Source organism: Ceratotherium simum, chromosome 15 (genome assembly GCF_057802395.1).
Source record: "Ceratotherium simum simum isolate JZ-2026a chromosome 15, ASM5780239v1, whole genome shotgun sequence".
Taxonomy (NCBI): Eukaryota; Metazoa; Chordata; class Mammalia; order Perissodactyla; family Rhinocerotidae; genus Ceratotherium; species Ceratotherium simum.
Window position 1 is genome coordinate 60685970 of NC_141914.1, and position 12157 is coordinate 60698126.

General features: G+C 43.7%; 1 protein-coding gene across 1 annotated transcript in view; it reads right to left on the reverse strand.

Moving 5' to 3' along the window:
- VEPH1 (ventricular zone expressed PH domain containing 1) overlaps positions 1–12157 on the reverse strand; it is a 206603-nt gene that overhangs the window by 132127 nt on the left and 62319 nt on the right. The window contains exon 5 of the mRNA XM_014796244.2: positions 10839–11005. Coding sequence (XP_014651730.1) covers positions 10839–11005 — 167 coding nt within the window. The remainder of the gene's footprint in view (positions 1–10838; positions 11006–12157) is intronic.

The following is a 12157-nucleotide window of genomic DNA, read 5'->3' on the forward strand; positions in this document are numbered from 1 at the left end:
CTTTTTTTAATCTGGACTTTGCTATTTATCAAAGAGTAAAGTTTACAAAACGCTCAGATGCTCCTATTTATATATCAAGTTTTGACCTCTTATGGCCTCATCAGGAATGTTACATTTCCTCCGAACCACCTTAAGAGCTACAATTTAAAGGTCAACATAAGTATGTGAGAGATCCTTGTTGATTTTAATCAAAGTCTTTAAAGTAGACAAATATGATTTGGAAATATTTAATAATAAAAATAAGAAATCAGGAAAGAGCTCTCAAATTTTCAATTTTCCGTTTTAAACACAAAAATGCAATAACATGAAAATTATTAAAGTAAAATAATTTTCCACCATGTTCCTACTACCTTAATATTTCTTTCTTGATTTTTAATGCTTTTATGAATATAAGGGTATAATAATTTATATTAAAGAAAATGTGACTTTTTTGTGGAAAAAGTCACTATGTTAGTACACCGACATGTTGCATATTGACATTTTAATGATTTGTTTTGTCTGCTAAAATGAAAGAATTAGAAAGGGTAATCTGTGGAAAACTGAACAATAAAAGTAAAAACTATTTGCCCATTCATATTTCTACCATGCTTATTTCTTTTGTTTGTTGTTGGTTTGCTTTTTGATTTGTTACTTTTTTGGTAAGATTGACTTGAAATGTAGCTTCTAGTATTAAAACCGAATCGGATGCACAGCTCAACCTGCTGAACTCATAATCCATCCCCTGCCAAAAATCTGCTTCTCCCACCACCTTCCCTGGCCCTGAGTGTCTCCTTTCTTCATAAATGATGCCATTATCTGCCTGGCTACTCAAGCCAGAAATCTGGGAATCATCCTTGACTACTGTATTTCCCTTCTCAGCAGCCTCATCTGAGCAAGCACCAAGTCCTATTGATTCCACCTCCCAAGTATCCCACAGATCCGTAGACTTTCCTCCATTTCCATTCTTCTATCCATTCACTCTTTCACAAATAGTTATTGAGTCCTCCCCATCAGCAAGCTATTGTTCTACGTACTGGTGTTACAGCTGCTAACAAGTCTGACAGGTTCCTGCCTTCATGGAATAATTAATTCACTGTTTAGTAAAGGAGACGTTCAGTAAAACAAATAATCACGACAGAAATGCATAATTATAAATGATAATAAATGCCATGTAGGGAAAATACTGGGTGCTGTGAGAGACCATCCCAGGGCCTAATTTAGGCTGGGGGTCAGGGAAGTCCTCTCTCAGTGGGAACATTCAAGCTGATGCCACTGATCCAATCATCCTGCGCTTGGGTAATTCCAACAGCCTCCTAACTGTTGTCCCTGCCTTCAGTCTTGCTCAGCCAGTCCCTTCTCCACCCTATGGCCACAATGGTCACCATTTCCAGCTTAGAATACTTCACCAATTTGCCAGTGCTCTCAAGATAGAGGCTTAACATACCTCTTCTGAACTGACTCCTATCCATCTTTCTAGACTTATCTCTTCACCCACTTAGTCTACTCTCCCTCTATCCAAATTCTATTGCACGTCACACGTTAACCGTGTTGAATTTTTAGAAAATTTTCTTGACCTGCTAAATTTTCTCTTGTGCCTGGGATTTTACTCTGATTCTCTCTTGCTGGAATTCTTGTCCCTATTTTGCTGGACTAATTAACTCCCAATCATTGTGAGGTCTCAGATTAGCTGTTACTTCCTTTAAAAGCCTTCCTTAACCAGCGCCCCTCCTCCCTTTCCCTCTCAGTCCAGGGCCCTGCTGAAGTGCCCATCAGACCCTAAATGGCTCTGAGCAGGTCCTTGTCAGGCTTCCTTTTTACTTCTGGTCTAGACATCTGTCGTGCAGGCTGGATGGGAAGCTCTATAGGGTCAAATATCAATTCTAATTTGTACCCTACTGTATACCCAGTGTCTAGCACAGAGCCTGGCCAGAAGGTGAGTCAAGAAATATTTGAGGAACAAATCAAGAGAAGGCAAATCTAAATGATTTTACAGGGGAGCAAATCTGATTTTACAGGCAGCACTGCACCGCAGAGTTGTTGAATGGTTGTACATAATGTTTAAACATATATATTGCATGTGTCATATACAGCATAACAGGGACATAAGAGAAGACAATTTTGAGATAACTACAATTATCCTACACATAAATGTAAACTTCATATTCATATCCAGTACTGGTGGAGGAAATGATAGCGCTACTTTCTGGTACTGGCGTATATGAACGAACAGTTTGATACATGCTTCCCGTCACAGGGGCGGCTGTCTGTCCTTCGGGGGAAACCAGGAGACCCCTGGCACATATGGCAGAAGTGTCAGCCAGCTTCTCCAGGCTGGGACAGCACACCTAACTTGAGGCTTTTAGAAATGGAAAGTGCTTACACATTTCCTACCCCATTCTATAAAATTCCATTTCCTGGTCCTTACTCTTCATGTCCTATTTCCGGAACACCAAGGTCTCTGTGACATGTGCTTATAGTCATGCCAATTTTATTTTTTTATTTAAACTCCAGCCATACATCCCAAGCCGCACAAGAGTGTGTTGTATTTGTTGCTTCACAAAGAAAAATAAGAAAGGGAAAGACAGAAAAGAAGAGAGAGAGAGGGCAGGAAGGAGTGAGGGAAGGAGGGAGGGAGAAGAAAAGAAAGAAAGAAAGAGAGAAAGAAAGAAAGCTAGCTAGCTCAAGGCAAATATATATGCCTGGGTACAGCTGAATCCACTGAGAGAACAAAGAGAAGAGAAGCCCTGAATAATGTAAGCAAAGTAATAACAATTTTACCAATTAAAAAAAAGTTGATTATTTTGCTGTGATTTTCTAATAACCCAAAGTTTATGATGATGGTGATAGAAAAGATAGATATTTCTTGAAGTTTATCCACATCATACACATGGAAGGGAAGTGGTGCTTTGGGCTTTAGATAGATCATTCTTGGATAAGGAGGAATTTTATTTTCCAAACATAAGGCATTTCCTTTGGCTGGTCTCTTCGGGGTACCTTACTGGAGCTGCTTCATGTCTCAGGGAAAGCCTTGTCTTTGCTGAGAGCAGAGTAGCCACCAAGACAACATAGCCGGCAGAGAACAAGCTGACACAGCTTTTGTTCAGGCCATAAGCCCCCTTCCACGGACCCCTGGAAAAGCTTCCAAACTGGCCTCCTGACCTCAAGACTCTCTCCTTTCTGTTCAGCCTCCTCACTGCCACCAGAGTCATTGTCCTAAAACACCAACTGATCACATCAAGCCTGTCTTACAGACCTTCAAAGATTTCCCACGGCCCATGGCCAGAATCCCAACGCCATGGCATTCCAGGGCCTTCATTGACAGGCTTGTCTGCTGCCTCTTCCCCCGTGAACCCTCTGACCCAGCAACATGCCACTGACCACCCATAGTGGCTTGAATGTGGAAAGGACTCTCATACTTTCAAAGTTGATCTCAAATATCTCTACTCTGGGAAGCCTTCCCTCCAGCCTACCCTAATGCATGCAGGACCTGGGGCTAGAGTACAAATGGAGGCCCCCAGACCACACACCCAAATATTTAGCAGCTATACAAAATGTTCTATCCTCCTACCTGACGTATACCTTTATAACAACCTGAGAGGCTTGATTTGAATTTAGAATTCTTGGCCTCTGTAGATGGAACAGAGAGAAATACCCTTAGCCCCCATTCTTTGCCCCTCCCTTCTCTTTCTACCCCTGGCTTTGCCCTGCAAGGAGTCTCATATGCATGTATGTGAATACCCCAGCCCACATATGCGAGCTCATCTAGGCCACCCCTCAGGCCTAGCGGGTCACACTGTTGACATGGCCTGTCCTTGGGAGAACAGATCCAGGGACCAGGCCTGTACAAGCCCTGGAAGCAGGATGAGGTATATAGGAAAAGGATTCCAAGATCCCAGTTATCTAGACTATGTTTAGTTAGCGAGGGAGTGCATGGGAACTGGGGGCACAGGTAGAGGAGGGCCAGATCAGAACCCTCTAAAGCAAGTAGCCCAGGGAAGGGTTCTATCCTGGGCTTCCCCGGTCCTTCCTAAGCAGAATTAATCACTGCCTTTTCTGTGGTCCCATAGCAGTCTGCTGACAGGTTTAGCATCGTGTCATTGAACTGAAGTTTTGTGGACACATCTCATCACTCCAGGCCACGGGCACTTGGAGGGTAGGGCCATCTGAAAGCACAGCATCATAACTTACTTGGCAGCGAATGACTTTTAAATTCTTATGTCTATAATAAAAGGTAGACCTATTGTGTGTGTGTGCGTGTATGTACCCGTGTGTGTGTGCACTCCCTCTTAAAATGGTCCTCAGGCCTATTTTATCTTTCAGTGAATTTGGCTAGCATTAACAATCCGTATTAATCCCCGGAAATCTATAAAATAACTACCACTCTTTTCGTCTACTATTTACTCCCATCATACTGACAAAGTATATATTCTGAAAACCATGGTTCTGCTCCAAAGACTGTTTTAGAACAGTCTATATATTCCATCACTCCGTATTCTTAACGTTCTGCAAATGGCTTCTTATTTTAAACAAATACCAAAAGTGACCTCTGAGTATTGTCAGCCTGGTGATGCTGTGTTAGATGCTGTAAGATTAGGTATGTGAATAGGAATGCTCTACACTACTGAGAGAAAATCCTAGAAAATGACTCTCTTCTCTAGGGACTAGACCACAAAAGCAGTTCTTCTGGGTCTGGACATTAATCAACAGAGGGCTGAACTTGCCACTTTCTGCCACTCATCTCTGTATGGTCAGGACTAGAAGCCCATGTCCTGGGGATAATGACAGATGTGCTCACATGTGTTACTAAATTCTGTTCCTTTCGTTGGCTAGAATACAGCATGGTTTATTGCAGCCAAGAATACAGACTTGGCCACAGAAGGCCACTTGGAAAATTGACCACCCAGTCTTTTCCTATAAACGGACCTTGAGGATTCTCTGGAGGTTCCAACCATGAATCACTAGCCAAGAACTGCCTCTCTCCATCTAGGAAGGATAGTTTCCTGAGAGAGGGACACCCAGAGGGCAATGATGGAGAAAGAGGACCCACCTGCCTGACCAGCCACATCTGAAGGTCACAGATGTATGGATGTTGAAGCTATGCCATCTTTGCAATCTCATGGACTAGTTAGCTTTCCATAGACAAAATCGTTTTTCAAGGGCCAACCATTGACCCTCCAGCCCTGGAGAGCCAGGTTATCACTGGTCACAGAGGCAGGGTAGTGAGGAGGGCATTCAAGAAAGAGTGAAGTCTTCCTGCACATTGCCCTCATGGAGAGCCCACGCAGTTTACCTACAAGTACGGAGAGCATCGCAGAAAGAAAAGCTCGACTTTAACCCAAATTTCTCAGGGTCAAAAACCTCATTATTTAGCTTCTTATTTCATCTGAAATTGAATCAACTGGACTTAAACTGAAAGCCTCAGTCTGTATTTCTGATTGTTGCCATTTATTTCACTTCCCTCTCTCAGTAAACCCCTTCTCCGTCCTTCCTCCCATTCCGCTTGCCCGCTGTCTAGTTAATGAACGTGAGAGAGGAGACGAATCAGGCATTTCTCTAGCTCACTGCCTGTGCGCCTCAGCAATCAACGCGAGCTCATGACGAGCTGAAGAGCTGAAACAGGCAAGGGGGGGGGGCTGCTTTAACACGAAGGAAGCGCTGATGGGAAACAAAGGGTGGGCAGTTCCCTGTCACAACTTTTTCCCACCAGTTAGGATCCTGGCGCAGGTGGGGTCCGTTCACATCACTGCGGGCACCTCCTAAACCCTTGCTTCGCCCTTCTGGGATCCACACTCAGCACCCACAACACCTCCAGGAATCTGCTTCACGCTCTCCTCATTCAGTTCAAGTCTCCTCCTTCTCTTGTCCAGCTCACCTTCCTGACTGCCGTCTTCAGCTGTGTCCTCTGGCACTTCCATTTGCTTCACCAGCCACAGCCTTAACAGCCTCAATTTTTCAGTGTGTTGAGGTCAAAAGACCTCTTGGCTGGAATTAGACTGGGTTTACAGTGTAGCTTGGCCTTACCTGTATAGCTTTGGGAAAGTTATCTAACTAGTGTCAGCCCCAGGTTTTTTGTAAATGGTAGTCCTACGAAGGGCAGTGTGACTGTAATAGCAAGTGGAAGGTGTGGACACTGCCCATATGACAATAGGAGGGGCCAATAAAGAGGAGGGGACTTGAAAAGCTACCTTGCCAACTCCTTGGTACCAGCACTGTTCTTAACCTTTCCAAACTTCGACTTCTCTGTTTACAAAATGAGAAGGTTGTTGTGAAGAATAGGGAGATAACATCTGTAGAACACCTACCCAGTGCCTGGTACCTGGCGTGAGCTCAGCCACTATTAGCGCCCCTTGTCCACCCTCCCTTGCCTCCTGTAACCAGCTGAGAACACTACTCCCCTTGGGGCTGTCTCAAGTGGAGGCTGCTCAGCTAGTTCCAAGGCCAAGAGAGGAGGAGGTTGGGAGTCAGAGTCCTGGACTGTCACTTCCCTCTTACTACCCATGTGATGGGGGGCAAGTTAACCTCTCAGAGCATCCATTTTGACTGGCGTAAATGGAGAAAAAATAACACAACATAGAGTTATTTGTACGATTAAATAAGATATTAGATTTTTGAAAAAGTCCTGGCCCTGGCCCTGTGGCCGAGTGGTTCAAGTTCTGCATGCTCTGCCTCGGTGGCCCGGGTTCCCAGGTTCAGATCCCAGGTGCAGACCTACTCCACTCACCAGCCATGCTGTGGCAGTGTCCCACATATAAAGTAGAGGAGGACTGGCACAGATGTTAGGTCAGGGCTAATCTTCCTTGAGCAAAAAAAAAAAAAAAAAGAGGAGGATTGGCAACAGATGTTAGCCCAGGGCGAATCCTCCTCAGCAAAAAAAAAAAAAAAAAAAAGTCCTTTGTGAATGATAAAGTCCTCTGCAAATTTAGACACTAATACTAACTCCTCTGTGTTAAGAAATATTCGTGGAGTAACTTCTGTGTGCCAGGTACTATGCTAGGTATGGGGGACACAGTGGTGAACGAGATGATCCTGATGCCTCAAGCGTTTGCATCACAGCTAAGGCGGTTCAGAAGGAGAGAGATCAGTAGAGACAAATTCATTGCAATGTGAAATCTGCTATGGCAGAGATTAGGGGGAAGGAAAGAGGCAGAGAAGATTCCTGGCAAGAAAGTGACATCTAAGCAGCTATCAAAGGACCAGGACCAGAAAAGGATCACTCAGAAAGGGTGGTAGTGGTGAGGGAAGAACCTTCCAGGTGGAGAGCATAGCATATATCTAAAAACTCAGTGCTCTGAGAGACAGTGCCCATCTCTGGGTTCCTGGGACTCTATAGTTGTTTGAGGTGTTGGGGTTAAATGGACCCTAGGATGCCAGGCAGTGGTCAGGGCCTGGTTTTAAATGGCCTCAGAAGCCCTTTCTGAGTCTCTGGGCAGCCATAAAAGGGCGGTAGCCAGGGGTCTCACAGGACCTCTTTGAAGGCCACAAGTGATGCCACCTTCACTTTTGGATCCTGCCTTTTTGGGTGGGGTGACCCCGAGTCCTCTCACCTCCCCCTTTCTGTAAGTGAGCCTCCTCTTGGTTTCATTGACCTTCATGCCCAGCCTTCACCCCATGGGAAATAAGTTGAATTCAGTTACTCTCCTCAGATCCCCTTGAACTCTTATTGAACCTGTGTTTCCAAAAACTGTGTTTGTTTTTGTCTTGCTCTCAGACTGCAGATAAAATGGCATGCCAGCTGCCTCCTTAATGAAATCAAGTTTGGCCTTTTAGTCACCCCTCTCTACTCCCAGTATCACTTGGTCCCCAGACTCTATCTGTGGTAAGCAGAATAATGACCCCCAAAGATGTCCATATCCTAATCCCCAGAACCTTACGTGGAAAAGGGACATTGTAGATGTGATTAAGTTAAGGGTCTTGAGACGGAGAGAGAATCCTGGATCATCTGCATGGCCCCAATGTAACCACAGGGCCCTTTGAAGAGGGAGGGGTGTCAGAGTCAGAGAAGGAGATGTGATGAGCAAAGCAGAGGTGAGAGTGATGTCACCACGAGCTGAGGAGAGCAGGCAGCCTCTAGAAGCTGGAAAAGGCAGGAAACAGATTCTCCTCTGGAGCCTCCAGAGGGAATGCAGCCCTGCTGACTCATTTTGGACTTCTGACCTCCAGAACTGTAGGGTAATATGTTTGTGTTGTTTTAAATCACTAAGTTTGTGATAATTTCACAGCAGCATAGGAAACGAATACCCCACCGCATCTGTGTGTGCCTCACTCTGAGCCTCCTTTTAGGTGATCCAGTGATCACTCAGCTCCATTCCTCACCCACGCTCCACTGCAGCTTTGCTCATCCTTTCTGTCCTTCATCTTTTCTGAAATTGATGCCTCCACATGTGCTGTGGAATTCATTCCCTAACTTCCTCCAGCACGTTGTTCTATCTAATATTTTCTCTCATATCTTCAATCTCTTTATTCTTACTGGATTTTTTTAACCTTCCTTATTTCCTCTAAACTTCCATAGTCACGCAATCATTTCTCAACTTTCTCTTCTACACACAATCCACAGTAGATGACTGCCACTCCCCACCCCACTCCCACAGACACTGCCCTTCAGGGTCACTGGTGAGTCCCCAGTTGCCAGATCCAAGGTCAATTCTCATCTCTGGTCTCCTTTACTTCTTTAGATCCTGACCTTGTGGAGTCACTTCTCCCCCTTTGGAGACCACAGCACGTATTTTTCCTGGTTCTTCGTGGTCTCCACTCTCTTCCGTCTCTTTTGCTCATTTTTCTGAATTCAACAACTCTTTACTGAAATCCTACTGTGTGCCCAGCACTATGCTAGAGAGTGCATTCAAACATGCAGGCACAGGTCCTGTGCTCCTCAGCTTACAGTGCACTGGAAGAGACAAACACGCAAAAGGAGAAGCAGCAGGGGCAGCATTCCCTGAGAACTTGTAAAAAGGCAGAATAGGGGGCTCCACCCTAGACATATTGAATCGAAATCTCTGGGGATGGGGCTCAGTGTCCAGGACTCCTAGTCCTGTCTCCACTTCCTGAAGGCCCTTTGCCCCTCTGCTCCACCTGGCACAAAATTTTGCAATCTTCAAGGTCTGGCCCTGATGCTACTCCCTTTGTGGGTCTTCCTGACACCTATTTCCTCCTCAGACAGAATTCACTGGCCCTCTCTCTGTATTTATACCATGTGTAGAGCACTTATCACTGTTTAGTTCAGATGGTTTTATGAATTTTATTGAGTGTTATCAGATACTGTGTCAAGGTGTGGGATACAGAGGAAAAGAAGGAATCATTCCTTGCTATAAAGAGCTAGCAGTCTATTGTGCTTCATTATGCATATGAGCATTCCTGCCTGCCTTTCTTTGAACAATTTTAATGTTGAATACAAATGTTCCAGTCTTCACCTCAGTGTTGACTGGTTTTTCAAGTGGTAGATATTGATATTATCAGGAACTGGAGCATAGATGCAACCATAATTGATAGAACCTTGGGTTGAGCATTAACCTTCACTGTGCACACGTGTTGGTATTTTCCAGAATCCATTTCTACTTCTCCCTTCCTAGCAGCCTCTAGTTTCTATCTGAGTATTCTTGGGGTTCAGGAGAAGCTCCAGGGGTAGAGCCTGTGTCCTAAACAGAGTCTATCAGGACTTTTGCTTGGGTTTTGGTGGTGGTGGAGGTAGGAGGAGCAGAGTGCCTAGAGGGCCCCTAGCACCTCTCTAGAGTCCACAAGGAGAAAGCTTGCAGAAAATGGAAGCCAAAATTTAGAAATCAACTCTGAGAAATGGAGATAGAGAAACTGTTCTGTTCACATTATTTGAGCCCCTGGATCAAGCCTCATCCGAAGGTTTTTTTCCCATCACATTAGCTAATAAATTCCTTTTATTGTTTAAACCAGTGTGGGTTGGGTGTTCTGTTACTGATAATCACAAGCATCCTAATTATTACAATCTTTTACTTGAATCCAGAGAACAACAACTAATTTACTATCTACAAAATGAGACTTTGCTCTCACTATAGGCTGATTTCCCCATAAATCAAGGCACATGTAGGTCTTTCTCTTGGCCCTATTTGAGAAACCGTAGATTCCTAGGACTGCATGGCCACACTAAACTTTCATTAAAGCTGTCCTGCAATGGCTACAGATTTGCACATTTGTTGTGTTTTTATTACTGTACCTCTGATGGCTAATTTTATGTGTCAGTTTCATGGGGTCAGCAGGTGCCCAGATATTTGATTAAACATTATTCTAGTGTGTCTGTGAGAGTGTTTCCAGATGAGACTGGCATTTAAATTGGTAGAATGAGTAAAGTAGATTGCCCTCCCCAATGTGGGTGGGCCTCATCCATTTCGTTGAGGGCCTGAGTATGACTGTTTGAACTGGGAACATTGGTCCTCTCTTGCCCTCAGGGACTGAGGACTGGGACTTACACCATCAGCCCTCTTGTTCTCAGGCTTTTGGACTTGGACTAGAACTCACACCATCATTTCTCCTTGTCCTTAGGCCTGCAGACTCAGACTGGAACTACACCACTCGCTCTCTCAGGTCCTCAGCTTGCAGATGGCAGAGTGTGGACTTCTCAGACTCCATAATCACCTAAGCCAATTCCTCATAATAAATTATACACACACACACATATCTGATTGGTTATGTTTCTCTGGAGAACCCTAAGACAGTAACCAACTTCTGCCACCACCTCCTCACTTTTATGATTCTAGAAAAAGTGGATGAGTGCTTTCATCTAAAGCTGGGTGTGTACAGACATATGAGGCAGGAACCTTTAAGCACACATCCTGTCACATACGCAGAAGCACGCCTGGTTGTGTGGACTATCATGTACACAGTGTGCTCGTTACCTCCGGTTGCTTTCTCTTTGCTGCCACGTGCAAAAGCCGGAGAAGATGGTACTGTTCTGGCTGTTCCAGCTGAGACATCAAGGCCAGGAGTTCTGTCAGGTGTCTGTTAATTGGCAGAGGCTGCTTTTCATACACAGCAGGTAATACCCTCAACAACATGGCATTACCTGTTGAGGGAACAATAAAGGGAATGATGACTTTATCAGTCCACGAGCAAGAGAAACATCAGTACTGTCAATGCAATAAACTTTGCACTCACTCACCCATTATACAGCGTGGACTGATGGCCAAGACTTCTGCTAAAAATAACATAGTACCTTACGATGCCTTATTCTGAAAAATCACTAAAGCATGATTTAAACTGATCCCATAAAAGGGAATATTTTATGATACAATCAGCATTATTATCTAATGAAAATTTTTCCTGAGTAATGCCTCATGAAGAACATTTGACAGTAACCAGACCACACCTTTGAGAAGGAAACAGTTCTGATAAAGAATTCCTGACGAGAAATATTTGGATGCTGTTTAAATGATAACTAAGCAGTGCCATAAGCATGAATCTAAGTGAAACTGAACCAAAAAAAAGTGCAGAGGAATGTAGTCACGTTCCTGAGAGATATGGAGGCATGATTTAGACAGATGACATCTGGAAACTGTGCCTTATTTTTATGAATATTTAGAAAAGTAGCAATGCAAATTTAATCCCCAATTTCTGCACTATTTCAAGGGAAGTTTAGGCTCAGCTTGTTTGTCACACTTGATTTGTCTCAAAGACATGTATGGACAACTGGATTTAAAATGGCAAAATCCAGAGAAAAAATATTACATAAGCTACAGGGACTTCTCTGCAAACAGCATATGGGAAACATCTGCTTATCACTTTATGGTATGGATTTTTTCTCAAAATCCTCTCAAGTACTTAAATGTCTCAAGAGAATTGGTTTCTAGGGATTTCTTGAACAAGAACTTTCTTGCCTCGATTTACTTTAAGTCAGCCTTTGTATATAGAAAATATACACAGAAAGAGTCAAATACACAGTCATTACACATACATAGACCTTTATTAAATGGTGGGGACATGTCCATATATAAAGGACATTTAGATATGAGGATTAAGGAAAGAAGGCCAGTATTTTCAGAATATCAATCACTAAATTTAATGAAAAGAGATTCTGGATCAAACTGAATGTATTTGGCTGACAATAAATGATGAGAATTGCTTTTTCCACATGTGGTTCATAGAATTAGTCTCAAACAGATTTTATCATATGCCCACAGAGTACAAGGTATTGGAAATACTCAGAGTTTTCTTTTAA